Below are 26,719 nucleotides of genomic sequence, written 5' to 3'. Positions count from 1 at the left end.
CAGGACCCTGAGATCATGACCTGAGCTGAAGGCAGAGGCTCAACCCTCTGAGCCACCTAGGTGCCCCTATTTATTTATTTTAGAGAGAGAGAGGAAGAGAGTACACATGAGCCAGGGGAGGGGCAGCAGGAGAAAAGCAGACTCCCTGCTGAGTGAGGAGCCCAGCATGGGCTCCTTGTAGGGCTCCATTCCATGACCCTGAGGATCATGACTTGAGCTGAAACCAAGAGTTGGATACCCAACCAACTGAACCACCCGACACCCAGTTAACATCCAAAGTATTTCAAAAACATATATAACTCTACAGAAAAAAAGAATCCAGTTAAAAAACTGATGAGTACCTGAGTAGACATTTTTTCCTGAGAAGACACATAAATGGCCAACAGGTACATGAAAAGGGGTTCAACATCACTGATCATCAGGGAAATGCAAATCAAAACCACAGTGAGATATCATGTCATACCTGTTAGACTGGTTGTTATCAAAAAGACAAGAAGCAAGTGTTGGAGAAGATGTGGAGGAAAGGGAACCCTCATGCACTGTTGGTGGGAATATAAATTGGTTTAGCTCCTGCGGAAAACAGTATGGAGGTTCCACAAAAACTTAAAACTAAAACTACCATATCATCCGGCAATTCTATTTCTGGGTATTAATTCATAGGAAATGGAATTACTATCTCAAAGAAATATCTGCACTCCCATGTCCACTGCAGGATTATTTACAATAGCCAAGATACAAAAACAACCTCTGTCTTTCAGTGAATGGATAAAGAAAATGTGGTATTCATATACAATGGAATATTATTCAGTCTTAAAAAGGAAATCCTGCCATTTGCCGCAACATGGATGGAGACTGAGGGTATTATGTTAAGCTAAGGAAATCACACAGAGAAAGACAAATGCTATATGATCTTAATTGTATGTGGAATCTAAAAAAACTGAACTCATAGATGCAGAGAACAAATAAGTGGTTACTAGGGGTGGGGGTGGAGGAGGGTGGGCAAAATGGGTGAAGGTGGTCAAAAGGTACAAATGCCCAGTTATAAGATAAGTAAGTGCTGGGGATGTAATATACAACATGGTGACTATAGTTAACAAATACTAGATTGTATGTTTGAAAGTTGCTAGGACAGTACACTTTAAAAGATCTCATCATAAGAAAAAAAATTGTTAACTATGTGTGGTGATGGATTTTAACTAAACTTATTGTGGCAATCAGTTTGAGATATAGATAGATAGATACATATATCTATATACATGTATATAGATATATCAGCATTATATTTATTTATTTTGAGAGAGACAGTGGGGTGGGGAGAGGCAGAGGGAGAAGGAGAGAGAGAATCTCAAACAGACTCCTTGCTGAGTGGGAAGCCTGATGTGGGGCTCAATCTCACAACCCTGAGATCATGACTGAACTAAAATCAAGAATTGGACACTTAACCAATTGAGCCACCCAGGTGCCCAATCAGATCATTATACTTTATACCTAAAACTAATATAATGTTATATGTCAATTATATCTCAATAAAAATTATAAATACTACTTGTTTTATCTCATCCTACTCTATAAGACATTCTCTTATCATTACCCAATAAAACTAGATATCAATATAATATGTAGCAAGAAAACATTTTCTATTAATCCAATGCTGATGATAACCATTTTTTAAAAGATTTTATTTATTTATTTGACAGAAAGAGGGAACACATGTGGAGAGGGAGCAGCAGATGGAGATGGAGAAGCAGACTCCCCACTGAGCAGGAAGCCCAACATGGGGCTCCATCCCAGGACCCTAGAATCATGACCTGAGCTGAAGGCAAATGTTTAATGATTGAGCCACCAGGTGCCCCTGATGATAATCATTTATTGTGGGCACTCCTTAGTCATGTCCTCTGCAAAGCATTTCTCATGCAGTATTTTGTTAAAAAAGAAAAAGAGAGAGAGAGAGAAAGAGAATTCATTGGCTAGGCTTATGGCAGAATAGATAACAACAGAAAAAAGGTCAGTGAACTTGAAGATTGGTTAGTGGAAGCTATGCAACCTGAAGCACAGAGGGAAAAAAATTAATGAAAACAGAGTAGAACATGAAAGATGTATGAGACATGATAAAATAATAGAGTCCTAGGAGGAGAGAGGAGAAATACTGAGACACTAGCCAAGAATTTTCAAAATCCAACAAAGACATCAACCCACAGATTAAAGAAGCTCTCAGCAAATCTCAAGCAGAACAAATAAAAATAAAGCCACACCTACCCACATTGTAGTTAAAATGCTAAAAACTAAGGATAAAAGGAAACCTTTAAAAACATCCACAATATAGGACGCCTGGGTGGCTCAGTGGGTTAAGCCGCTGCCTTTGGCTCGGGTCATGATCTCAGCGTCCTGGTATTGAGTCCCGCATTGGGCTCTCTGCTCAGCAGGGAGCCTGCTTCCTCCTCTCTCTCTCTCTGCCTGCCTCTCTGCCTACTTGTGATCTCTCTCTGTCAAATAAATAAATAAAATCTTAAAAAAAAAAAAAAGACATCCACATTATAAAAGCCACATTACTTGCAGGAGAAAAATAAGAATGGTGATTGACTTCTCATCAAAAACTATGGAAGTGAGAGAGAGAGAGAGAATGAGAGAGCATGAGAGGAGAGAGATAAGTGGGAGAAGCAGATTCCCTGTATAGCCGGGAGTCCAATGTGGGACTTGATCCCAGGACTCAGGATCATGACCTGAGCCAAAAGCAGTCACTTAACCAACTGAGCCACTCAGGCACCCCAAGCATCTGACTTTTGATTTCAGCTCAGATCATGAGCTCAGGGTCATTGGGTCAAGCCCCATGTTGGGCTCTGAACTGAGTGTAGAGCCTCGCTGAGATTCTCTTTCTCTCTCTCTGCCCCATCCCACTTGTGTGCGTGTGTGTGCGTGTGTGTGCTCACACAAAGAACTGTGGAAGCCAGAAAAATATGAAGTAACATCCTTAAAATATTGGAAGATGCTCCAAACTAGAAACCTATATCCTTCCAAAATGAGGCAAACAAAATAAAATAAAACCAAAAAACAAAACACGGACATTTTCAGACAAATAAATGTTGAGAGAATTTACTTCCAGTAGTACTGTATTACAAGAAATGCTGACTGAGGTTTTCCAGGTTGAAGGAGAATGATCCCAGAAGGAATCATATTACTGTACAATGAAAGAAAAAGTAGCTAAGTGGATTAAAATAACACAGTTTTTAATATAAAAAGACTATCAACTGTTTAAAACAACAATAACTATGTTGTAGGTATTAAAACTAATATATATGTAAACTATGTGTTAACAATAGCATGAAGGGCAGGAGGAAGGTAAATAGATTTATACAATAAGGTTATTACATTGTCCATGAAATGGTAAAGCACTAAGTCAAGGAAGCCTGTGATAAATTAAAAATCCATATTGTAACCCCTAGAGTACCACCTCAGACAAAGTAAACTTTTCCAGGATGAAGATAATATTGTCCACTTAAGTTGTATCAGGGTATGCATTTGTTGAAACTCACCACATGGAAAATTTTATTCATTTCATTGTGTGCAGAGTTTATCTCAAAAGAAAATAAAAGCATTTAACAATTAGTATAATTTAAGAGCCAATAGATGAACTAAGATGGAATAATAAAACTACTTTGATTAATTCAGGAAGCAGTCAGGAAGAGAGAAATAAAGAAACAACAAATAGGACAATTTAAAATACAAAGCTTTCAGGGGATGGGATTAAACCCATTCGTAACAGTAGTTACATTAAATGTAAATAGAATAAATGTTCCATTTAGAAAACAGAAATTATCAGGCGACACAAATACAAGACAAAATAAGACCCATCTAAACGCTGTTTACAAAAGACACACTTTAGATTTTATTTATTTATTTGACAGAGAGAGAGATCACAAGTAGGTAGAGAGGCAGGCAGAGAGAGGGGGAAGCAGGCTCCCTGCCAAGCAAAGAGCCCGATACAGAGCCTGATCCGAAGACCTGAGTTGAAGGTAGAGGTTTAACTCACTGAGCCACCCAGGTGCCCCTAAAAGACAAACTTTAAATATAAGTGTACACATAGTTGAAAATAAAAGGACAGCAAATAATATAACATGCAAACATTAACCATAAGACTGCTGATGCAAATATCTTAGTATCAAACAAAGTAGACATAAATAAACAAAAAAGTCTCTGCCAAAATTGACCAACAAAAAGCGAAAAGGCTTTGAATAATGTAATGAGTGAAAATGGGGGCATAACTAGAGATACCCTAGATATTTTTTAAATAACGAGAGAACATTAGTAAAACTCCATGTCATAGTGGTAGGCCTATAGATCAACAGACTAGAACAGAGAGTCTAGAAATAGACCCATACATTCATGGTCAATTGATTATTGATGAGAGTGCCAGGAACCTTCAATGAGGAAAGAACAGACCTTTCAAGAAATGGTGTTGGGATTCAATAATGGATAGCCAAATCAAAAGAATGAAGTTGGTCCTCTCCCTCATACCATATACAAAAATTAACCCAAAATGTGTAAAAGACCGAAATGTAAAAACAAAAACTATAAAACACAGTGAAGAAAACATAGGAATAAATCTTGACCTTGTGTTAGGCAAGGGTGTTTTCTAAATACACCACCATGAGCACAAACAAAAGAAAAAATAAATTGGAATTCATCAAAAGTATCACTTGTATGCTTCAAAGGATATTATCAAGAAAATGAAAAGACAAGCCACCACAATGGGAGAAATTGATTGTAAATCATACATCTGAGAAGGGTCTAGTATCCAGAATACATAAAGAACACTTAAAACTCAACAATGAAAAGAGAAATAGGCAAATTTTAATATGGGCTAAGGATGTTAGCAGATGTATCTCCAAAGAGGATATTCAAAAAGGAGCAATAAGCACAAAAAAGATGCTCAAAACCAAGAGTCACTAGGGAAATGCAAATCCACACCTAGTGAGATACTACTTTGTAACGACTAGGATGGCGGTAATTAGAAAGACTGCCAATAACAAGTGTTGACAAGGACAAGGTGGTAAAAATGCTCCACTACACACACGCACACACACACACACTGCTGTGATGGGAATGTCCACAATGCAGCCACTTTGGGAAGCAATTCACTGTTCCTCAAAAAGTTAAAATATAGAGTTAGCATATGGTCCAACAATCCTATTAGTAGATGTATATCCAAAAGAATGAAAATTGTCTGTTTACACAAAAATTTGTTTGCAAATGTTCACAGCAGTGTTATCCATAATAACCAAATGCAGATCCGTCAACTTATAAATGAATAAACAAAACGCACTATATCCATACAATGGAATATCATTTGGCATTTAATGGAAGGGTTTTTTTTTTGTTGTTGTTTGTTTGTTTGTTTGTTTTTTACAGAGAGAGAGATCACAAGTGGGCAGAGAGGCAGGCAGAGAGAGGAGGAAGCAGGCTCCCTGCTGAGCAGGAAGCCCAATGCGGGGCTCTATTCCAGGACCCCGAGATCATGACCTGAGCCAAAGACAGAGGCTTTAACCCACTGAGCCACCCAGGCACTCCTTAATGGAAGTTTTGACACATGCTACAACATGAAGGAAGCTTGAAAACATTAAGTAAGAGAAGCCAGACACAAAAGGGAACATATAGTATGATTCCATCTTGTAAGTATTCAGAACAGGTGCACCCATAGAGACAGAAAGCTGGGTGTTTGCCTGGGCTAGGGCTCAGGAGGAAGGGAGCGTGGCTGCTAATGGGGATGGAGTTCCTTTTGGGACACTGAAAATGCTCTGGGATTAGATAGTGGTGATGGTTGCATAACTTGATATTTTAAAGAACACAAATTTTTTAAAAGATGAATTTTATATTGCTTGAATTATATCTAAATAAAAAATTATGTCATTATATTTGAAAAATATGACAATGTAGATACATTCTTGGAAAAATACAACCTAATCAACCTTACTGAAGAAAAAATGGAAAGCCCAGATAGTCTGGTTATTCAAAAAAATTGAAGCAGTAGTTAAAATCTTAACCCAAAGAAAACACAAGTCCTAAATGGCTTTTGAAGTGGATTCTAAAGAACTTTCAATGAATTCTTTGAGAGAATAAAAATCCATTCTGTGAGGCTAGTATACCCACACAAAAACAGTCACAGTATGAAAAAGAAATATGAGAGGTTTATTTCACTCATAAATATAGGTGCAGAAATTCTAAATAAAATATCAACATATCAAATCCAAGTCATAAAAATGATAATAAACCATGACCAAGATGGGTTTACCTAGCATTGCAGTAGTGCTTTAATGTTATTAAATAGATGTCCTCAACTTTTGTAAGTAAATGAGAAAAAAAAATTTTTTTTATACCACATCAATAGTGTAGTCAAATAATTTGATAAAATTCAATACCTGTTTGCGGAAACACAAAATGTCTTAATAAGCTATGACTTAAAGAGAACCTATTAAAGCTGATCAAAGTTATTCCTAAAAACACCTAAAAATCTTTCTAGGAGGATGGAGCAGAGGCATTGCCTCACGGAGGGCCTGCAGGGGCTCAGGCTTCAAGATCCCCAGGTGGGGGTTGCCGCTGAGTGTGGAAGAGACCCCCCAGCTTTTTCTAATCACTCTGTTTCGGCCTCAGTCCAGCAGCTGCCAGGGTCTGTGGAAACCAACCAGAACTTGCCATCAGGAAAACAAGAAGAGATCCCAGGAAATTAGCAAGGGAAAGAGAAAGGAGTATACCTTGACGACCTCTAAGAGAAAGCAGAGGGACTCTGAGATCACACAGCAAAAGCAGAAGGCAGCTGATGAGAAGTCTGTGCAGATAAGAGAAAAATGCTGAGTGTCTGGAAAGCCCAGCGCGGCTGGCAACTGGGTTTATCACAAACTCTGTGATCGAGATTTTTGTCAAGGGAACAGTCATTGCATATGTTATAACAGATCCCTATACAACTATTTTAAACTTTACAGCTTGTGTTGGTGTGATGTTTCAGACCCGTTCTTCAAAAATAAAACACTAACCGTGCATTGAAAAAAATCATCCTAAATGAAGAAATGTGTAGTTACATACCCCTTAAAATTAGGAGTCCTCACTACTGCCATTTCACGTCAACATCGTACTGTATGATTTAGGAGACATAGACAAGATGTGCTCGCTTCGGCAGCACATATACTAAAATAGGTGACATAGACAAGAAATGAAATTAAAAGTGTAGAAATAGAAAGAAAAAACACTAAACTGATAATATTGGTGAATTATATGACTAACTAATCCAAACTAATCTAAATAGCTAGAAATAAGAGATTCCTAAATTTGATCATTTCACTGTGGTTGTGTAAGAGATTATCCTTGTTCTCAATAGATACATGATAAATTATTTAGAGGTGAAGTGTCACGATCTTTGTAATTCACTCGTGAATGATTTTGCAAAACTAGAATATGAGTAGTAAGTAATCCCTATTACATTACATATGTATCCACACAGAGAGGGAGATAAAACAAATCTGGCAGATACTATCTATCAGTGAAATTAGGTGAAGGATAAATGGAAGTTCATTGTAACATTCTTGCCCATTTTCCATAGATTTCAGATTTTTGCAAACTAACAAGCTACAAGGTTTCCAAAAGTAACAGAAAAGTCTAGTAAGGGGGCGCCTGGGTGGCTCAGTGGGTTAAAGCCTCTGCCTTTGGGCTCAGGTCATGATTCCAGGGTCCTGGGATCAAGCCCTGCATTGGGCTCTCTGCTCAGCAGGGAGCCTGCTTCCCTTCTCTCTCTGTCTGCCTCTCTGCCTACTTGTGATCTCTATCAAATAAATAAATAAAATCTTAAAAAAAAAAAAAAAGAAAAGTCTAGTAAGGTAATTGGATATAAGATTAATAATAAAAGTCAATTACATTTCTTCCCATTAGCAACAAATTAGGAACTAAGATTTTTTTTAAAGACTGCATTTTTTTTTAAAGATTTTATTTATTTATTTGACAGAGATCACAAGCAGGCAGAGAGGCAGGCAGAGAGAGAGAAGGGGAAGCAGGCTCCCTGCCGAGCAGAAAGCCCAATGTGGGGCTCAATCCAGGACCCTGAGATCGTGACCTGAGCCGAAGGCAGAGGCTTCAACCCACTGAGCCACCCAGGCACCCCAAGACTGCATTTTTAATCACAAAATTGTGTCATAAAACTATTGCAAAACTATAAACTACTTAAGAATAAACATAAGAACAAAAGAATGCAAGACCTATATAGGAAATTACAAAGGTTTTTGGAAAACATTTGGAAAAACCTAAATCAATGAAGAGACGACTAGCTAGGAAGAATTAGTATCTTAAAGAGATCATTCTCAGGGTGCCTGGGTGGTTCAGTCATTGAGTGTCTGCCTTTGCGCATCATGCTCCCTACTGGGCAGGAAGCCTGCTTCCCCTTCTCACTCCCCCTGCTGTGTTCCCTCTCTCGCTGTGTCTGTGTCAAATAAATAAATAAAATCTTAAAAAAAAAAAAAAAAAAAAAGACAGAGAGGTCATTCTCCCGAAATTGATCTACAGAGGCAATATGAGATCAACACAATTACCATAAGGCTTTTTTAAATTTTGGTTTTTGTAGAATTTAACAAGATGGCATGTCATGTCAGTGGTGAAGGAGAGACTATTTAAGAAACAGAGCTTGTAAAATTAGTTACCAAAGGGGGGGGGGAATAAAATTGGTTTGTAAATTATCCATATTAAAAATCATCTTCACTTGGGTTGAGAACAAATGTAAAAAGCAAAACTTAAATCATTTTAAATTTTTTACGTAATATCTACACCCAACATGGAGTTTAAACCCATAACCCTGAGATCAAGAGTCACATGCTCTACCAAATGAGACATCCAGGCACCCCTCAAAAGCAAAACTTTTTTTAAAAAGATTTTATATATTTATTTATTTGTTTGTTTGTTTGTTTATTTGAGAGAGCGACAGAAACAGCACAAGCAGTGGATCCTGACATGGCAGAGCTCGATCCCAGGACCCTGAGATTATGATCTGAGCTAAAGGAAGCTGCTTAACTGACTAAGACATCCAGGTGCCCTTAAAATTAAAACTTTAAATGTTTTTAGAAGACAATACTGTTGGGGGCACCTGGGTGGCTCAGTGGGTTAAAGCCTCTGCCTTCAGCTCAGTTCATGATCCCAGGGTGGTGGGATCGAGCCCCACATTGGGCTCTCTGCCTGGCAGGGAGCCAGCTTCCTCCTCTTTCTCTGCCTGCCTCTCTGCCTACTTGTGATCTCTCTCTGTCAAATAAATAAATGAAATCTTAAAAAAAAAAAAAAAAGAAGACAATACTGTTGAAAATTCTTCTGACCTTGAGGATAAAGAAAGATTGGTTAAGAAACAAAAAAAATGCTAACTTTTTTTTTTTTAAGAGAGAGTGTGAGCTATCGAGGGTAGAAGCAGAGAGAGAGGGATAAGCAGAATTCCAGTCTGAGCACAGAGCCTGACATTGGGCTCAATCCCATACCCCTGAGATCATGACCGAAGATGAAATGAAGAGTCAGCTGTTTAACCAACTGAGCCAACACAGGTGCCCCCCAAATGCTAACTTTTTAAAAAAGATTAAGAATTTTGACAATATTAAGAACTGTGTTCATCAAAACCTTACAGAAAATGAAAAAAGTGAGAAGATATTGGTAATGCCTAAAACTGACAAAAGACTAGATCTATAATATATAAAGAACTCTTATAAATCAATAAGAAGGAACAAAGAGCCCAATTTAAAAATAGGCAAAAGCCATGACTAAAACTTTTCATAGAAGAAGGAAAACATTTGGTCCATAAATATATGAAGAAATGTTAAATATCTGGGAAATACAAATTAAAACAATTATATACCACTATACACCTATTAGAATGTCTAAAACTAAAAAGACCAACTAATCAATCAATCAATCCATCAATAAAAAGACCAACCAATCCAAGTTTTAGCAAAGATGTGGAAAACTCAAATTCTTGTATACTACTGATGGGAGTATAAAATGGTTCAACTACTTTGGAAAATAGTTTGGCTTTTGTCTAAAAATTTAATTCAATGACCTAGCTATTCTACTCCTAGGTATTTACCCAGGAGAAATGAAAGTAGAGGTCCACACAAAGACTTGTATACAATGATCATAGCTGTCTTATTTGTAATAGCCCAAAACTGGAACCAACCCAAAAATCCATGAACAGATGAATGGATAAATGAACTGTGGTATATCCATACAATGGAATAGTCAGCAATCACAGGAATGAAATCAATACTTGCATCCACATGAATGAGTCTCAAAATAAGTATACTGAGTGAAGAAAGCCAGATTTTAAAAGTATACCAACTATATGCTTCATTCTAAAAAATGCAAATTAAATTATATAGAAACAGAGAGCCACTCAATAGTTAACTGAGTAAAAGGAAAGCGAAGCTGGACAGAAAGGAGGAATTACAAAAGGTCACAAGGAGACTTTTGGTGGTGATAGATATGTTTATTATCTTGACTGTGGTAACGATGTCATTGCTTAAAATACGGGGAGTTTGCTGGATGTCAAGGGAAAAAGCTTGCTGTAACTTGACTGTAAGAGAACAGAATAATTCCTTTTAGAGAGAAAATCCCTCTTTTTATTCAAATACCTCAATGGGAACATTTTGGCTGGGAAAGGTGAGGTCCCTTGGGCTGGCATAGGGGTGGGTTAACGCTATAGAAGAATCATTAGCTCTATGAAACAAAATGGTAAGAATTTTTCATTTTATGGGAAGAGTCCAGAATTCTGAGAAGAGGAGGATAGGAAAAGGAAGCCTGAAGAGTATTTGGGGAGAAATCATAATCCATGCAACCAGCAAAGCCTATGGGGAATGACAGTCTGTGAAAAATTCTCTGGGGTGGAGATAGTCATAGAATTTTGGTATCTGATACTCATATTTAAGTTGTTTCCTATTCTGTGAAGTGGTCCCCATTCCACAATCCCCAAGCCTCTAGCTCAGTCTGTTCCAGACATTGGCCTCGAGTTAATGGTGTTTGGGGAATCCAAGAAGAAGGGCCAGTTCCGTATATCAGACAAAACAGAGAGAGAGAGAGAGAGAGAGAGAGAGACAGAGAGAGAGAGGCAGGAGCTGCAGAAATTGTGACATCAACTGAGACGAGCGGAAGCAAACTGGAGGCAGGAATAAGAGGAGTAATTGGAAGATGTAAGCATTCCATTCGGGAATGTTGAAAAATGAGTGGAGACAGGCCTCCCTGCAGTATGTGGGATAGAGAACTGAACCATTTCACCAGAGCACTAGAGGAAAGAAGGACTCCAGACTGGCTGATGTTGTGAAAGGCCACTCTATACCATGCTGGCTGTCACAGAGGTAACTCAGCAGGAACTGGGCCACATACAGACAGTGCTGTAAATGCCACCCCCCACCTCGAATTGTCCTGTGCTGTCAATGCATCGCTGCTTTTTAGGTCAGTCCCCCAAACCATTCTGATTCCCTATATTATCAGTAACCTACCTTGCTCTCTCTCTTTCTTATATATTAAAAAAGGAAAAAAAGGAAGAAGATTTTTAGCTTCATTTTCTCACCAGCATCATTCTTTCTCTGGCTGGACGAGAAAGGAATTCAACTCTTCTCCTCTAATTGACCCTCGTAGTTCACCCCAAAGATGAGCTACCAGATCCCTCTACCGTTCCTGACTTGGCCCAAGTCATCCTTGTACTCTCTGTAACGAAATATGGTTCATGAGGAGTTTCAACTGTGAAACAGTACAAGACTGTATATATCAAGACAGTGGAGGTAGAGGGAAGGGGTTGTGAGAAATGCATTTCTCCCAATTGCCATTCTTTACCGATCCGCATGTCTGGGCAATCAGCTCGGAAGGACCTTTAGGTTGATGTTCCAGGGAATTATACCAATAAGACAGGTCACCTAACAACAGCAACAGCCGTAACGCAACGACTTCACACGTGTACAAGTGGCTCACAGCCAATCCCCGTGTCCATGTATTTAGTTTGTGTGGTTAGCATAACCTTGTTAGATTGTTCTAGCATCCTCCATTCTTAGGGGAGGAAATTGCAGCTCAGAAAGGTTGAATAACATGCCTGATTCTTCTGAGTCCAAACCACACTGCCTCTGCCATCTAAGACGCCCTCCCTGATTGAGTGCCAGGTCTAATAGGTCATTTCAATTGGGAATTATCAACCTAGGTCCCCGAGGGAGAGACCCCCAAAGTGGGGAGTCCCCGAGCTTCTTTGGGACTGATTTTCAATCACTGCTCATCGAAATTCATCATCCCTGTTCCATTTTGGATGTAGGTAACAAACCACAGAACTGGTAGCAGCACCTGGGACTTTGTCTCCGGGAGAAACCATGGCCATTTTCATATCTGCGCTGTTGTTGCTAGCGTCTCAAAATACTGTTTACTCTCATCAGGATTTCAGAATTCTGGTTGTTATCAGGTTCCTGCTAGATCTCATTACAGTGCATTAAAAAATAAGCCCATATGTTACTTTAATCACCACCTCAATCTAATAATTGTAATTCAATGCCACTGGCTTCCCTTGTACTCTCATGCATTTTAGGCATTTGAGAAGCATTATGTATTGAAGGTATTTATGTCTGTCCTTCATTGCTAGCATGTGAATTCTAATAAAGCAGGAGTGCTGTCTTCTATTCCTCTGAGTCCTACGTGCCTAGAACAGGGCTTGGCATTCACTGGATGATCATTGATAGAAAATTTCACGTGTTATAAGGCTCAGGTCCCATTGGGAGAGGCTAAAGAATTAAGAGACTCAAGGGAGAGCCATCAATTTGGCCACACACTTGTTTGAGCATCCGTCACTCATCCATGTAGAGAATTATCTAATGGTTACTCAATGCCAGTCACTGTGGCAGGCTCCGGGGAAAAGAGGAAAGACGAGATCCAAGTCCTTACTCTCAAAGAGCCCACATTCCAGGTAATGGGAAGAAGTGTACACAAGATTGCTGAAGACAGACAAACGGGAATGAGGTCCCTTCTTCTGAAGAGTCAGAGTCATGGGGGAAAATCTAGTTCTTAAATCTATCAGTTCTTTTTAGCCAAAAGGTTACTGGGAGAAACTAACCACAGGGCAGAAATGTAGACTAAGAAGACCTTCCTAAGAGGAAAAGTCGGGTCCACATGAGGACACTTTACCTTGTTGGTGTGGCTGCTGGTCTTGCCTAGTAAACTTTGAGGAGAAGTTAGCCTTCCATTGCCCCTGGTGTTTCAGGGGCCGGCCTGTCCAAAGACAGCAAGATGGTTGTGTGCCCTCTCTGCAGTTCCGTCCGGATTCAAAGATCCTATGATGCTATCAATTAGTCAGAATGTGCAAGGTTGCCTAGATACCTTGGGGGTTCTTTTCCTGGTAATATCCCAGAGCTGGGTGAGCTCCTCAAACCTGCCAAACACGTGGCGAGGGGACTAGGTATGGGACAATGTGGTGGCCCGAGTGCCTCTCTGGACCAGATCACCCATCCAGGCGGGAGGGTGAAGGCAAAGACTCCCAGCAGAGGCAGGAGGAAAAGGGACTGGGGGCTGGACGTGTCTTCCCAAGGAAACAGAGAACCCGGGAGAGATAACAAGGACTACAAGGTTTGGGGTTGATGAAGACAAAATCTGGTAAGGTGGAACATTACCCCAAAAAAGCGTAACTTCAAAATACAGAAAAATAAGTAAATCCATACAGCATCCCCAGAGGGGTATAATCTTAAAATACAAACCAAAAAAATTCATTTTGGTAGAGCTAGGCCCTCCCCACAGCAGTATCTCTCTACACGTTTACTGGATATACGAAAAAAGAGTTCCTAGGGAACCTCAGCTCCCTCACGTGTCCCCAGCCCCAGCTGGCCTCTCTCTTACCCTCCTTCTGCCTCCTCCATCCTGTCTGTCTGAACATCCTGCTTCAACAAATGGTGACAATTACCACCAGGAATTAAGTACATAAATCAAAATAAAACCGTCCTGGATTTTATTTTGGTCTGGGATATTATTCTCTTCAGTCTGTGGCCCATGATAATGGCCTCCACTCTTTCTAAAGAAAATTTCTTGGAACAGTTCATTTTTCAATCATGTCTCCGTCTAGTAAGCATTTAGTAAGAACATCATCATCCTGGGTTCACTGGAGCAATACAATAATGTATGTAACAAAAAAATCTTTCAATCTAGGGGCCAGATGAGAAACACATGCAGGAAATCTGGTAATGAGGTAGGAAGTCACAGGTGGTTCAGATGAGGGGGGGGCATTAAGAAAAAGTGAGGATATCCAGCAGGGAAATGGGTAAGGACAGGCCAAGTCTGATTAGTTCTGGAAGGGAGAATGCAGTCTAACAGGGCAGGTGGGGAGGGCTGAGTTCCAGGAAGGTAGAAGTCAGCTTGGAACTCCAAAGGCCCTCTGGTCAACTTTAGCTGTTCAAAGGCAAGGGCTATAGGATCACATGGTAAATGCCCCAGCTATGAGAAGTACTTGTTCAAATGAGATTTGGATAAATGGTTGAAGTATTACAAAAGATACTCTGTATATTTCTCCCTGTTGGGAAGAAGTTTGGGTGAGAGAGATGCTCTCAGAAACGTCAGTGTCCTTATTCCACAAGCAGGGCATGAAGTTAGCGAGTGAGCCTCCCCAATGAAATACTGATACCTCATGCAAAGATTCTTAGGAAATCAAATATTTTTTATTCATTTACTGGATTTCATATACCTAACAGTCCTGAAAACAATTACCCACAGTAGCAATACAAACCACGTGTAAAATGAAAACAGGTGCCCCAAATGGCACCCCTCCCCGTCACACACACAACATTGAGAAACAAAATCCTACAGGTGCTGCTATAACTCACTTTAAGCATGAAAAGATTCCTGCAGGGTTGCCTGGTAACCAACCCTTCTTCATCCTGGGGCTGATACTCCCAGGTCTTTATTCGCTTTCCCTTGTCAGCATGATGAGTTAAGAACAAGTCAGATTAGATCTCCAGTTTATTACATGAATCCCTATCCTTCTCAAAGGGGTATCTGTGAGTGAGGACCCAATCTACTGCAAGCAATGGCTGAAGCATCCCAGTGGAGAGCTCAGCCAGCCAGGCCATGTTTCTAAGCCCAAAAGCCACGGGACCCAAAGCCATAGAGAACTAGCAGCTCAGGCCTCAACTGAAAAAATTGCTAAAAGGGGATTATTTCAGGCCCAAATGCTTTGATTTTACAAATTGGCCCATTTTGGGTCAAATATGCCAATCAGAAATGTCATTGAATGCCCCTGAAAACAACACCAAGTAACAAAATGCTAGAAGTACCCAAGAACCCAGGGTTCTCTTTTGGCCACCCAGAATGTGAAGTCCGCTAGAAGCTTGCCTGTTGGTCCCTGACCCCAACTCATCTGCCGGAGGAAAGGCTGGCCAGTATCCAAGGCACATCGGGCCCAAGCCCCAAGGAGTTCCTACTTCTCCTTCTGGGCCTGCTGCAACCTCTTGGCCACAGCAGTGATCAGAGCGGCTCCCTTTCCACTCCCGTCTTCTGACAGTATGAGCGTCACGTCACATCGAGGAGCCAGTTCCTTCACAGTTTCCTGCAAGATCCGAGAAAAGCTATGAAAGAGAGAAAGAGAAACATCATCAGCACTTACATACATGACCAACATATTTATGAATAATTCCAAACTAGTTTGTTCCTTCCAGATTGCTTCTCCAGGCTTCCCATACCACTTGATGAAGAGCTGTTTTAATTGTACCTTTTATTGAGCAACTACTAAAGCCAGAGACTATTATCAGTGTTTCACATATAGAATATACATACAAAGTGTAATAAATAACAGTTTAAAAGCAATTATTACTGGGTGCCTGGGTGGCTCAGGTGAAGCATCTGACTCTTGATTTTAGCTCAGGCCATGGTCTCATGGTCGTGAGATCGAGCCTTCCATCAGGCTCTACGCTCAGCAGAGTCTGCTTGTCCTTCTCCCTCCCCCTTGGCTCCTCTCCCTGCTCTCTCTCTCTCAAATAAATAAACAAGTAAACAAATAAACAAATAAATAAATAAATAAAAATTTAAAAAAGAAAAAAGGTATGATCATGTGGTTTTTGTCCTTTGGTCCAGTTTTTGTTTAAGAGAGAGGCTTGTTGGTACCACATCAGAAATAAGTGATTCTTGTGGAACCAAAAGTAATGAAAATGTTCTTTAACTAATTTTCCTAGAATGAGAGTCTTTCAACTGCATATTCCATAGTATATATATCACTTCATAAGCAATCCCAGCACCATGGACCAATTTAAATAGAGATGTTTATCCAGGGGTCTCATTTGAGAGGACAGGAAGTTCTGTTCCTATATCCATTTTTATTTCTATAATCCCACTTCTCTTATACCTAAAATCTCAACACTAAGGATCGACTCTCTTTTGATAAGATGGTCCGTTTCCTTTCATTTTAAACTACAGATAAGCCTTAAAGCGTTAGGGTGGAGATGGGGGTGACAGAGGGAAAGCAGTGTGAAGGGCTGGTTACTGAGTCGTTCCAAAACCCTGCCTTCCAGCACATTGACCTTGGTGGTTAGATTGGCTATGGGATGTTTTCTAGTCAATCAGTTATGAATTAAGATTTTAAAAGTCCATATGATTTTAGGAAAGTAATTAACAGTTGATAGCAGACAGCACAGTAAATCAGAAAACCCCAGGTTTTTAAAAAAAAAAATTGATTTCCTTTGTCTTTTTCCCATTAATAGATCAAATGAGATGTCAACAAAATAATAATAAAAACAATAATAATAATAAAATAAGTGATTCTAAGGGGAAAAACAAGAAAAGATAGCAGTCCATTATTTCGGATAATGAGCCATCATCATTGGAAGAGCTAATGATCCAGAATTACGATAACAGTATGTTCGTGTATAGGTTTCAATATGATTGGAAATCTTTATAAAATTAATACTTTTTCTCTTCACCAAAACAATCTATTAAACATTAAAGAAAAATAATAGCTTTCAAAAAAAAAAAATAACAGCTTTAATGACTGACATTTTTGTGATGTGCCATACACTCTACACACACTGTTTAACTTTGCCCTCATGACAACCTATGAGGTAGGTAAGATTTTTGTCATCGTTTTACAGATTAAGAACTGAGGCTCAGAGATGGTAAGAAACTGGGCCTAGGTCTCCCAGCTTCTAAGTGGTGGAGCCAGGATTCAGACTTACATTAATCCTTCTGTCCACTGGCTCTGAGCTAAGAAAATTATGACCTGTTCATACTTGACAAATGCTGTGTGCGGTGCAAAATACTCAGTTCTCATTGCTTCCCCGTGAGGTCTGGTGGGAGTAGTTAGAACTAGTCACATGCATTTGTGGAGCACTGGGACCTCAACCCTTATGCAGTCCTACAAGGTGGAGATTACGACTGCCTCGAGGAGCATGGGGTCCAGAGAGGACAGCGAATACTCCCGCATCCTAACCACTGGGGGAGAGAGCCCTGCAGGCTCACACCTTGTCTGTTAGATAGAGTGGGGTCCATGCCCTCCCATCCCAGCCTCTCCAGCTCACTCACTGCGGGTGCAGCTTGTACAGGGTGCCGTCCACTCCCACGGTGATGTTCAAGTACTCTAGCCCCTGGTCTTCCCTCCTTTTCTCCACGATGGCAGCCAGGCCAGCACCATAGAGCTGGGCCGCCCTCCGGGACACGGCTCCGCACACCTCTTTCACCACGATGCTGTCCTCACATGTGCTGTCCAAGCCCAGCTGCTGCAGAATCCTCCTGACCTGGAGGAGGGCCAGCCGATCGCTGCAGGCAAGCAGAGCGGGACGTCAGGACCTGCTTCCCAGAGCCCTCAAACCTGCTCCACATGATTCACAACTCTGCAGCCTCCAATGCCCCAGGAGGAAGGAGGGAAAAATGATCCAAGCAATGGCTGAGTTAGCACAGAATGCCACAGAAGCTGGGACTCAAGGAAGCCTGCAATCTGCCTCCCCAAGCCCTCGGAAGTCCCACCACCTTCCAGAAATAATGTGTGGACACCTCTTGTGTTAGGCGTGTTCAAACCTATTATCTCACTAGAAGTTCTTATTAGATTCAGCAACTAACACATCTGGTGTGCGTTTTCCGAAGAGGAATCTGAGGTTCACGGTGCTAGAGACATCCACAGAGAGTCGAGAGCAGGGATTCAAGCACCCGCCTTCTCACACCCAGTCTAACCTCTCCCACTAAGCATGGGAGCTCCTGCTACTTGGGCCCTATTCAACTGGAGGCCAATTTTCCTTCCCCTTAACTTTTTTCTAATTTTCTGTTTTTTCTTCCCGACTAGACTACATGCTCTATGAGGGTAAGACTGTATTCTGTTCTCAATAGAAACCAGCATAGGGCTGTGTACATTCAATGGGGAAGTGAATAAATTAATAAACAATGTAAAATCAGCACCTTAGTGAACAGGAACCCACCCACTGGACCATAAGCACAGAAGCACCTGCTCTGGGGACAGGCTGGCCTCAAGTCTAGACCCTGATTATCTCCCAGGGAACTTAAGGAGCTCTGACTTCCAAGCTATACAATGTAAAATTATAACCTTGACTGTCTCAGGGAATATGTAGGGAAGACTGTTATCAAGGGAGAAAAATTGAGAAATAATCCTTCTGGCCATAGAGCGGATTCAATAGGTAAATGGTGGTATAGTCAGATAATAGAATCCTTTGTAGATCCCAATGATGAGCTTGCATAAGAATGTTTAATGCAAATGTTCACAACATATTATGTGAAAAAAATAGATGGTAAAATGCTATGTACCATATGATCTTGATTTGGTTTTGTTTTTGAATATTTGTCTTTGCTCAGGAAAAAAAAAGGGCAGAAGGAAATCTATTTAGATGCTGGTATGATTATAGTAGTTCTTTCTTTCTTCCTTTTGCTTTTTTTTTTTTTTTTTAAGTAATCTCTACACCCAGGGAACCTGGGTGGCTCAGTCAGTTAAGTGTCTCCTTCAGCTCAGGTCATGATCTCAGGGTTCTGAGATAGAGCCCTACATTGGGCTCCCTGGTGAGTGGGGAGTCTGCCTCTCCCTCTCTCTGTTCATGCTCTGTCTCTCTTTCTCTTTCTCTCTCAAATAAATAAATAAAATCTTTTTTTAAAAAAAGTAATGTCTATCTATACCCAACATTGGGAATTGAACTCACAACCACTAGACTAAGAGTCACATGCTCTTCCGACTGAGCCCAGCCAGGTGCCCCTTCCTTTTGCTTATGAAGGAGTAATATTTGTATAGGATGAAAAAAAGTGGATTTTTTTTCAGTATATAAAATAACAAAACCTGAAATTCTTTCCACAGTTTGGCCATCACAGTTAACCCAGCTCACCTAGTTCACCTAGCCCATTAGTTTACCTAGCTCACCTAGTTCACCTAGCCCATCCCAGTTTACCTAGTTTACCTAGCTCACCTAGCTTACCTAGTACTTTCATGTACCTTCCCCTACTTGACCATTGATTGGGTCGATCATTGGGGTTAAGCAGTAGAGCATTTATCCTCTATAATGAAAGAAATTGTCATCCAGAGAGGTAAAGCGACTTGCTCCAGCTCACACAGCACAAGCAATCTTAAACTCAGTCTCGGAGGTAAGCCCAGGATTCCCCCCAAGGTCCCTGGTACATCCATTGGACAATGTGCTTTGAAATGGGCCACAGTGCACATAGCACCTCCCATTCCCAACTGGCACGACATTGGATATGATTTTTATTCCATGAAGTTTAAAAATACATAAAATACCTAGAAACTGGAAATCATAGCATCCAAAGCAGATGCCTTTGGTGTGCCAGAAGCAAATATTCCTAGAGGCATATAGGTCCTGCTAACTTACCCTTGTCCAGGGACATCTTCCTTTGTACTCAGGCAAAAAAAAAAAAAAAAAAAAGGCAAAGATAGTCCATCTGCTTATCTCTTGCACAGGAGGAAGAAACCATTTGCCCCCCGCAGCAAAAGAAGATCCTCTGATCATCAAAGGTGATGACTTTTAACTTTGAATCTAATGGGTTGAAGCCAGACCAAAAAAATTCATAAATAAAAGGATGCTGGGTATCTGCTGATCAACATTTCTGAAAACACAAAATTGCTGCTGCTGTTACTGATTCTACCTCCATCTCCTTAGACAGCAAGATCTGCTCTGCAGATTTCTCTCATTAAGTACACTGCTTTCACTTCTAAAAAGTTTTCCTTGTCTCCCAAAGTGGTATTTGGCTTGCTGGCATCTGGCCATAAAGACCAGTAAAATTAACTGAATGAATGCAAATTGACAGAAATTCCAAATACAAAATCTCTAATAAGAACCAGTGCTGGTAGGAAAAGCAGCGAAACCAACACATTTGTACATCACTGGTGGTAGTGGAAACCAGAACTATCTTTTTAAAAGTGTGTCCATAGGGAAATGCTTCTTTTAACCAAATGCTTCTACTCCTAAGGAAATAATTTGTGAGATGCAAATGATAAAACAAGAAGAATAATTATGGTATTGCTCAGAATTGCAGAAATCCATAAATTATAAGCTAGACATCTTATATTAAAGGGAAAGTTTAGTAAATTACAGTACAGCAATATCATGTAACATCACGCAGCTATTTAAAATGATAATTATACCAAAGAATTGAGAGGAGGAAGTTTCTCTTTCTAGAAGTATTCCAGCTAGAAAATGCCGGAGTATTAGCATTAACTTACCATCATTTTACAATCACAGATCTAGGCAATGAGCATCAATGACTGCTAACAACATAAAAGAGACAGAGACAGAAAATTCAATGCCACCTATGACATATTCTTGTCCAAACTTCAACACTGAATCTAACCAGGCATCTCGGTCTTCTTGTGAGTTTCCAAGAAATACAAGGGAGAGAAAAATGCTAAAAGTGAAATCAGCAAAATCTAGAACACAGGAAACTTCTAGGATACAGTTTCCTCATCAAATGTACTCCAAGGGGAAACAAAAGGAGAAATCTATACATTAAAAGAGATTTTTAAAAGACATATCAACCAGCTGCACTGTATGGACCTTGTTTGGATATGGACGCAAACAAATGAACTGTAAAAACATTATTTTTAGGCAATCTGGAAAATAGAAACACTGGCAGGATATTAATTAATTAATCCAGCTTGGGGGTGGGAAAAGCAAGAGTATATTAATGGACTGAGTCTGGCTGTGAGTTGATCATTGTTGAAGGTGGTGATGCAAACATTAGAATCATTTTACCATTCCCTCACTCTTATATATGTTATAATTTTTCATAATAAAAAATAAAATAGAAAACCAGAATTATAACAGAAAATTGTCATGTACAAACACTAAGTAAATAATATATAGAATGATATGTGTGCTATGATTGTAATTACTAAAATATGTTTACACACATTGAAAAACTTGGAAGGGAATATGCAAAAATCAAAACAGTTACAGTTAGTCGCAAGCACATGGGTGATTTTTTAAAAGTTTTTTTTTTTTTCATATTATGGACACATCACCTTTTCAGAAACAAAAAAGGATCAGTTTTTTCAGCCTAAGCTAACCCCTATGTTATCAGTTTGGTAAGCTCAGGGCCTTGGCATGCGACGGGCGCTTTGACTGTGTGCTATGGTTCTTCATGCTGCTAGAGAGACAGAGCAGCTCCAGAAAGAAACCTTTTGCCCAGCCAGGCCCTTCATGTCTTTATTTTTAAATCTCAAGTCTGCTGGACCCCAGCCTGACAGCAGCACATTCCAGTGAGGGCCTCTCACACGAGCACATGAACTCGATCCCACATTACCTTTCGATCTGAGACAGGAACTTGGTTTCAAAGATGCCCCTGGTCCGGAGACGCTCTGAAATCTGCCCACGGAAGAGGAGACCCTGCTTGGTCAGGTCAATCAGGATCTGCCGCACAATCTCCCCCAGGTACATTCCACTTGTCATTTTCTCATATCTGTTTGGAGAATAGGGATAAGCAGGAAAGTATGAGCAGGAAAATCAGCCCTGGTGAGTGGTTCATGAAAGGACCATGGGTCTGGGTATGGAAGGTAGACCACTGGCATCCAACAGCCGCCTGGTTTGGGATGGTACAGAGTGGGCAGTAGGCCCAGAGAAGGGCAATGCAGAAGTCTGCACGATGTGGGACAGCCAGTCTTTGGAGCCCTGTGGACCGGGAGGAAGGCAGGTCCCCGCACTGCCCCATGCTGGGCACAGGAGCAAGTACTGTGAGCCATCATCTGTAAAACAGACAGCAAAAGCCTGATCCTGCAAGAGTGTTGGGAGGCCAGCATCTGGTCCACAGTGGGCACTGAGTGAGTTCCTTTCCAGGTCCCAGAGCCAGTTCTCCCTGGCTTTGTGTTATGAATCTGGTTTACTAGATCCCCTTCGGCTTTGCATTTGAAGAAATCTGTTCCATTAGAGATTCTGCTCTGTGAAATACTATACTTAAACTCCACACACCAGGAGATCTTGAACATGTTGGAAGGGAGCCAAACCCCCCTTTTAAACCAGGCTGTGAGCTCCCTGAGGGAAGAAACAAGAGGAGAAGGGACTTTGTAACCAGCAGGCCCTGACCAGGCACTGACCAGGCACTGCGCACAGGCTGGTGAGACAGTGTCACTAACAGTGATGAGGTGCTGGGCTGCCTAGGTGGCTCAGCCGGTTAAGCGTCTCCCTTTGGTTCAGGTCATGATCCCAGGGTCCTGGGATTGAATCCCACATTGGGCTCCTTGCTCAGCAAGAAGCCTGCTTCCCTCTCCGACTGCTGCTCCCCCTTGTACTCTCTCTCTCTCTTTTTGACAAATAAATAAATAAAATCTTAAAAAAAGAAGAAGACGGCACTTGCCCCTTAAGAAGAGCCATGATACTCAAATGTCCCAAGTTGGGATTCAGAGATAAGGTCCCTTCTTTTTGGAGCAAGCCCTGGTTCAGCTGAGCTCCCCACAGCTCATCTTCCTCCTAGCTACAAAGACTAGTGCTAAAGGAAAGCCAAGGATGATTAAGGCTAGCGCTGGCCTTCCCCAGGTATCTCCTTGTATGGATACTTGGTTCTTGGTTCCACAGCTACAAGGTATCTGTGGCCCACATATCCCATTACATTTCCTATCTGTTCAACTTCCCCACTGGGATATCATCATCATGATAAATCTATATTTTCATCTTATTTTATATACTAAGACACTGAGCTTCATTATGACAAAGACCATATGGCCTCATAGTAAAACATTTACAATCTGGTCCTTTACAGAAAAAGTTTGCCAACACCTGCTGTCATGAAAGGGCCTGAGTTAATTATCAATTCCTAGCACGTTTCTTCTACCCCTACCTGCCTCTTTCTCTTTTCCTTGAGAAGCTAGACAAGAACACAAGCAAAAATGTACTCATTTTTTTTTTTAAAGAATCATTTGTTGGTTTCCCTATTTTGGGTACGGCTAGTAATGGGAATCTCTCTCCCCAGTGACTGTGACCCCTGGTGGGACATGACATCATGACTGAGAACCAGTGCTCCCATCTGCCACCACCCGCTGTCACTTCCCTACCCCCAGAACAACAGAGGTCACCAACCTGGTAGCAGCCCTTGAAAGGCTGAGGATGTTGACCTCTAGGATGTCCTAGAAGCCCACCCTGAGCAGGCCCACTGAATCAGCATGCCCCTGCCCTGTAACACTTGGCCCACAGTGAGTAAACTTGGGGACTGTGTTTAAATCACTTCCAAAGCCACCCTAGACCTTATGGTACCTTATGGTAATTAGAACAAGTCACCCCTTCTTTCTACTCCTTGGAAACTTGTCCTGTATTTTGCTTTTGTTCCAATAAGACACATCACTGACCTCTGATGGGGACGTATAATTAAAATACAATGCTATAGCGGCTACGGTATGAATGTAGTACCCCTCCCTCGGTCTGATAAAGTCATACAGTGCACACCCTGCTTATATATACACACTGGCCCTCCTCACCTCTGTTTGCCAGGGTTCAAGGACCCCTCATCCACCTCCTTGTCATACTGGGTCCGGATGTCATCTAAGCAGCCATTATCTCCAAATCCCCCCCATTCTGTGTTAATGCACATCTTCCCTTCGTCCCCCTCCAGCAGTTCGATGTTCCTCATCTCCTCCATGTAACACATGTTGCTGCCTGTTCCTGAAAGGAATCATGAAGGGACTTTAGTCTCAAGAGACATCCCCAGGCCCTAAAGAGGCAGAGGAGGGCAGTGGAGAGGAATTGAGGCTTGGAGTCAGATACGACTGGGTGTGAATTCCAGCTTTACCCTCACAGCACAGGGATTACAGGCAAGAATCTCATCTTTCAGAGGTCCATCTTCTTCATCTATAAAAAGGAAGTAATCCCTGCCTTATAGGGTTGTTCTAAAGAAAACAACAAGATGCTTCCTCCACACAGTATGTGGTACAAGAGAGGACACCATCCTCCCCCTCCTCCTCACCATCGTATCGGATCATCTCTTTCCTATCCTCACCATTACTGTGAAGCTACAGGCACCCAAAATGGGCTCCCAAGTAGTCATACCTAGCAGCCAGAGCTAGAAGGGACCATGAGGAATTACCTAGTCTTGGAGATATAAACATTGGTGTCTGTGGCCACCTTCTCTCTCCTTTGCCCCTGACCTGATCTCAGAACTATTCTCAGTGCAACAGTCCAGGCAACTATTATGTTCAATCAAACAAGTCTCACCCCATTGCCCTCGTAATTCTAGCCTGACCCCTACCACAGATGAAGAAACTCAAGTCCAGGCAGAGTGAGTAACCTGTCCATCATCACCAAGTGGATATGAAACCTCTTAGCTGGCCTTGGAAGCCTCTCACTATATCCCCATCTCCTTGTTCTACCCCCTGCTCCCCTTCAGGAAGCCCAGACAGACAACTGGAACAACTCTCCCCGATTCTGTCATGACTAACCTGTGCCTGTCACTTGCAATGCTCATCGCCTCTGTCTTTACCAGTTCAAATCCTACCCATCTCCTTGCCAATTAGAAAGTCAGCCCTCTGATATCCATCCTTGCCCTTAATCACTGCCAGAATTCTCTCAAAGTCCCCTCAAATGCCTCTATCACATGTCAGGCCACCCCCTTCCCTTCTAGGTTTCTTTCCAGCTCTTCCCCGTCCTCATGCCCACAGCCAGAAGAGGTCAGCTAACAGAGGAGATGTACATCAGAGCTGCATGGAAATCAGCCCTAAGCCAAGAGCGGTCTCTTTCTACTCCAGATAATCAGCCCCCAACCCCTAATTTGAAAATCTCATCTTTCTGTGTCATTCTCCTTCCTCAACAAAAGGACAACGTTGGCTTAGGGCTCTTAAGGAGAAAGATACTAAGTAAAGTCTTAGAAATTAGGAAACCTGGACTCCTGATCTTAACTTCATCTCTGCCATGGACAAAGCTGGCTTTAGAGCATCTGTGTAATGGAACAATGTTCCATCCACGCCAGCCCCACCCCTGGCCCAGCCCCACACCATGTAAAAAGGAAACCACCAGAAGATCAGACATGAGTAGTCTAATGGGACATGCCTGACCACTTACCTGCAATCAGGCCAATCTCACAATTAGGATCTTCATGGCCGCAGGTCATCATGGTCCCCACTGTGTCATTCACAACTGCAACTATGTCCAGGTCGAACTCCTGCAAAGGAAGCAGCCATACTGTAAAGTTGGGTGTGCACACCAGGTAGTCTCAGGAGGGGTGTATCAGCCCAAGAGGGGCACAGGGTGGCAGAGCAAAGGGGCCTGGGAAAAGGCACAAGGTCAGGCATGAGCCTCAACACTGTAACATACATTTCTCCTCTTGATGGCTTCCCTGAGCATGTCCACCATGTCTTCCCCTTCACAGTCAGTGGCCTTGAAGCCTTTGGTCCACTCAATGAGTGTTGCCTGAAGGAGAGGAGGAGAAATTCATTTGAGCAACAGTTTGCTGGGACCACTGCCCAACCTCAGCATCAGAAAGATGCAAAGTGCTGTGGTCGGCTGCTTGTCACTAGGCCTGGGTCATCGTGATTCCATGTTTAATTCAACCAAGGACAGATGAAGATGTGATTAAAGTTAAAAGCTACAACATATCCATCAAAGCATGGTTCCACAGTAAAAAACTAGAGGCAGCCTATCGTTCTAATGATAGAGATCTACTATCTTGTGCATGAATATAGAAAATATTAAACAGTCATAAAAAATCAGGCTGTCAGAGAACAGTGAACGTTAGAGAAAGATGGTCACCACACACTGTAAAGTGAACACACACTAAACAAATACAGATATTATTCTTTTAAAAACCACACAGACACATGCATGCATGCACACACACACATTCATATCTAGAAAAAGGTATGCAACAATGCCTATCCCAGGAAGTTGACAAGCGTTCTCTCTGGGTTCAAGATTATGGGTGCCTTTTAGTCTTTCCTTTTTGTGTGTCCATATTTTCTAGTTTTCCCAAAGTTCGCTTGTATAATTTTTACAATATTGAGAAAAGGTATTTTTCATTTTTAAAAGATTTTCTGTATTTATTCACGAGAGACAGAGAGAGAGAGGCAGATGGAGAAGCAGGCTCCCTGCTGAGCAGAGAGCCCGATGCAGGACTCGATCCCAGGACCCTGGGATCATAACCTGAGCCGAAGGCAGATCTGAGCCACCCAGGCACCCTATTTTTCATTTTTTAAGAGAAAGCCCAAGTTTACACTCCTAGCCAGAGGTGAAGTTAGTCTAGCCTCAGACTCTGCAGCCTGAGCTGGAGGTGGGGTGAGGGCACGTCTAGCTGG

At 41.4% G+C, this 26,719-nt stretch overlaps 2 protein-coding genes across 2 annotated transcripts in view; both read right to left on the bottom strand.

The window, feature by feature from the left end:
- The window catches only part of HK1 (hexokinase 1), a 112,652-nt gene extending 99,396 nt beyond the window's left edge, over positions 1-13,256 (bottom strand). Inside the window, exon 1 of the mRNA XM_082715231.1 lies at positions 13,162-13,256. The gene's annotated coding sequence lies outside the window, so the exon portion shown is untranslated. The remainder of the gene's footprint in view (positions 1-13,161) is intronic.
- Positions 13,257-14,659: 1,403 nt separating this feature from the next.
- HKDC1 (hexokinase domain containing 1) overlaps positions 14,660-26,719 on the bottom strand; it is a 41,340-nt gene continuing 29,280 nt past the window's right edge. Inside the window, exons 13-18 of the mRNA XM_082715265.1 lie at positions 25,743-25,838; positions 25,491-25,590; positions 23,915-24,098; positions 21,754-21,909; positions 17,530-17,763; positions 14,660-15,584 (exon numbers count right to left, since the gene is read on the bottom strand). Coding sequence (XP_082571391.1) covers positions 15,437-15,584; positions 17,530-17,763; positions 21,754-21,909; positions 23,915-24,098; positions 25,491-25,590; positions 25,743-25,838 — 918 coding nt within the window. The 3' untranslated portion in view covers positions 14,660-15,436. The remainder of the gene's footprint in view (positions 15,585-17,529; positions 17,764-21,753; positions 21,910-23,914; positions 24,099-25,490; positions 25,591-25,742; positions 25,839-26,719) is intronic.

The sequence above is a fragment of the Mustela nivalis genome, assembly GCF_964662115.1.
Source record: "Mustela nivalis genome assembly, chromosome: 2".
Lineage (NCBI taxonomy): Eukaryota > Metazoa > Chordata > Mammalia > Carnivora > Mustelidae > Mustela > Mustela nivalis.
Note: the sequence above shows the minus strand (reverse complement) of the source record. Positions and strands in the feature narration are given on the sequence as shown.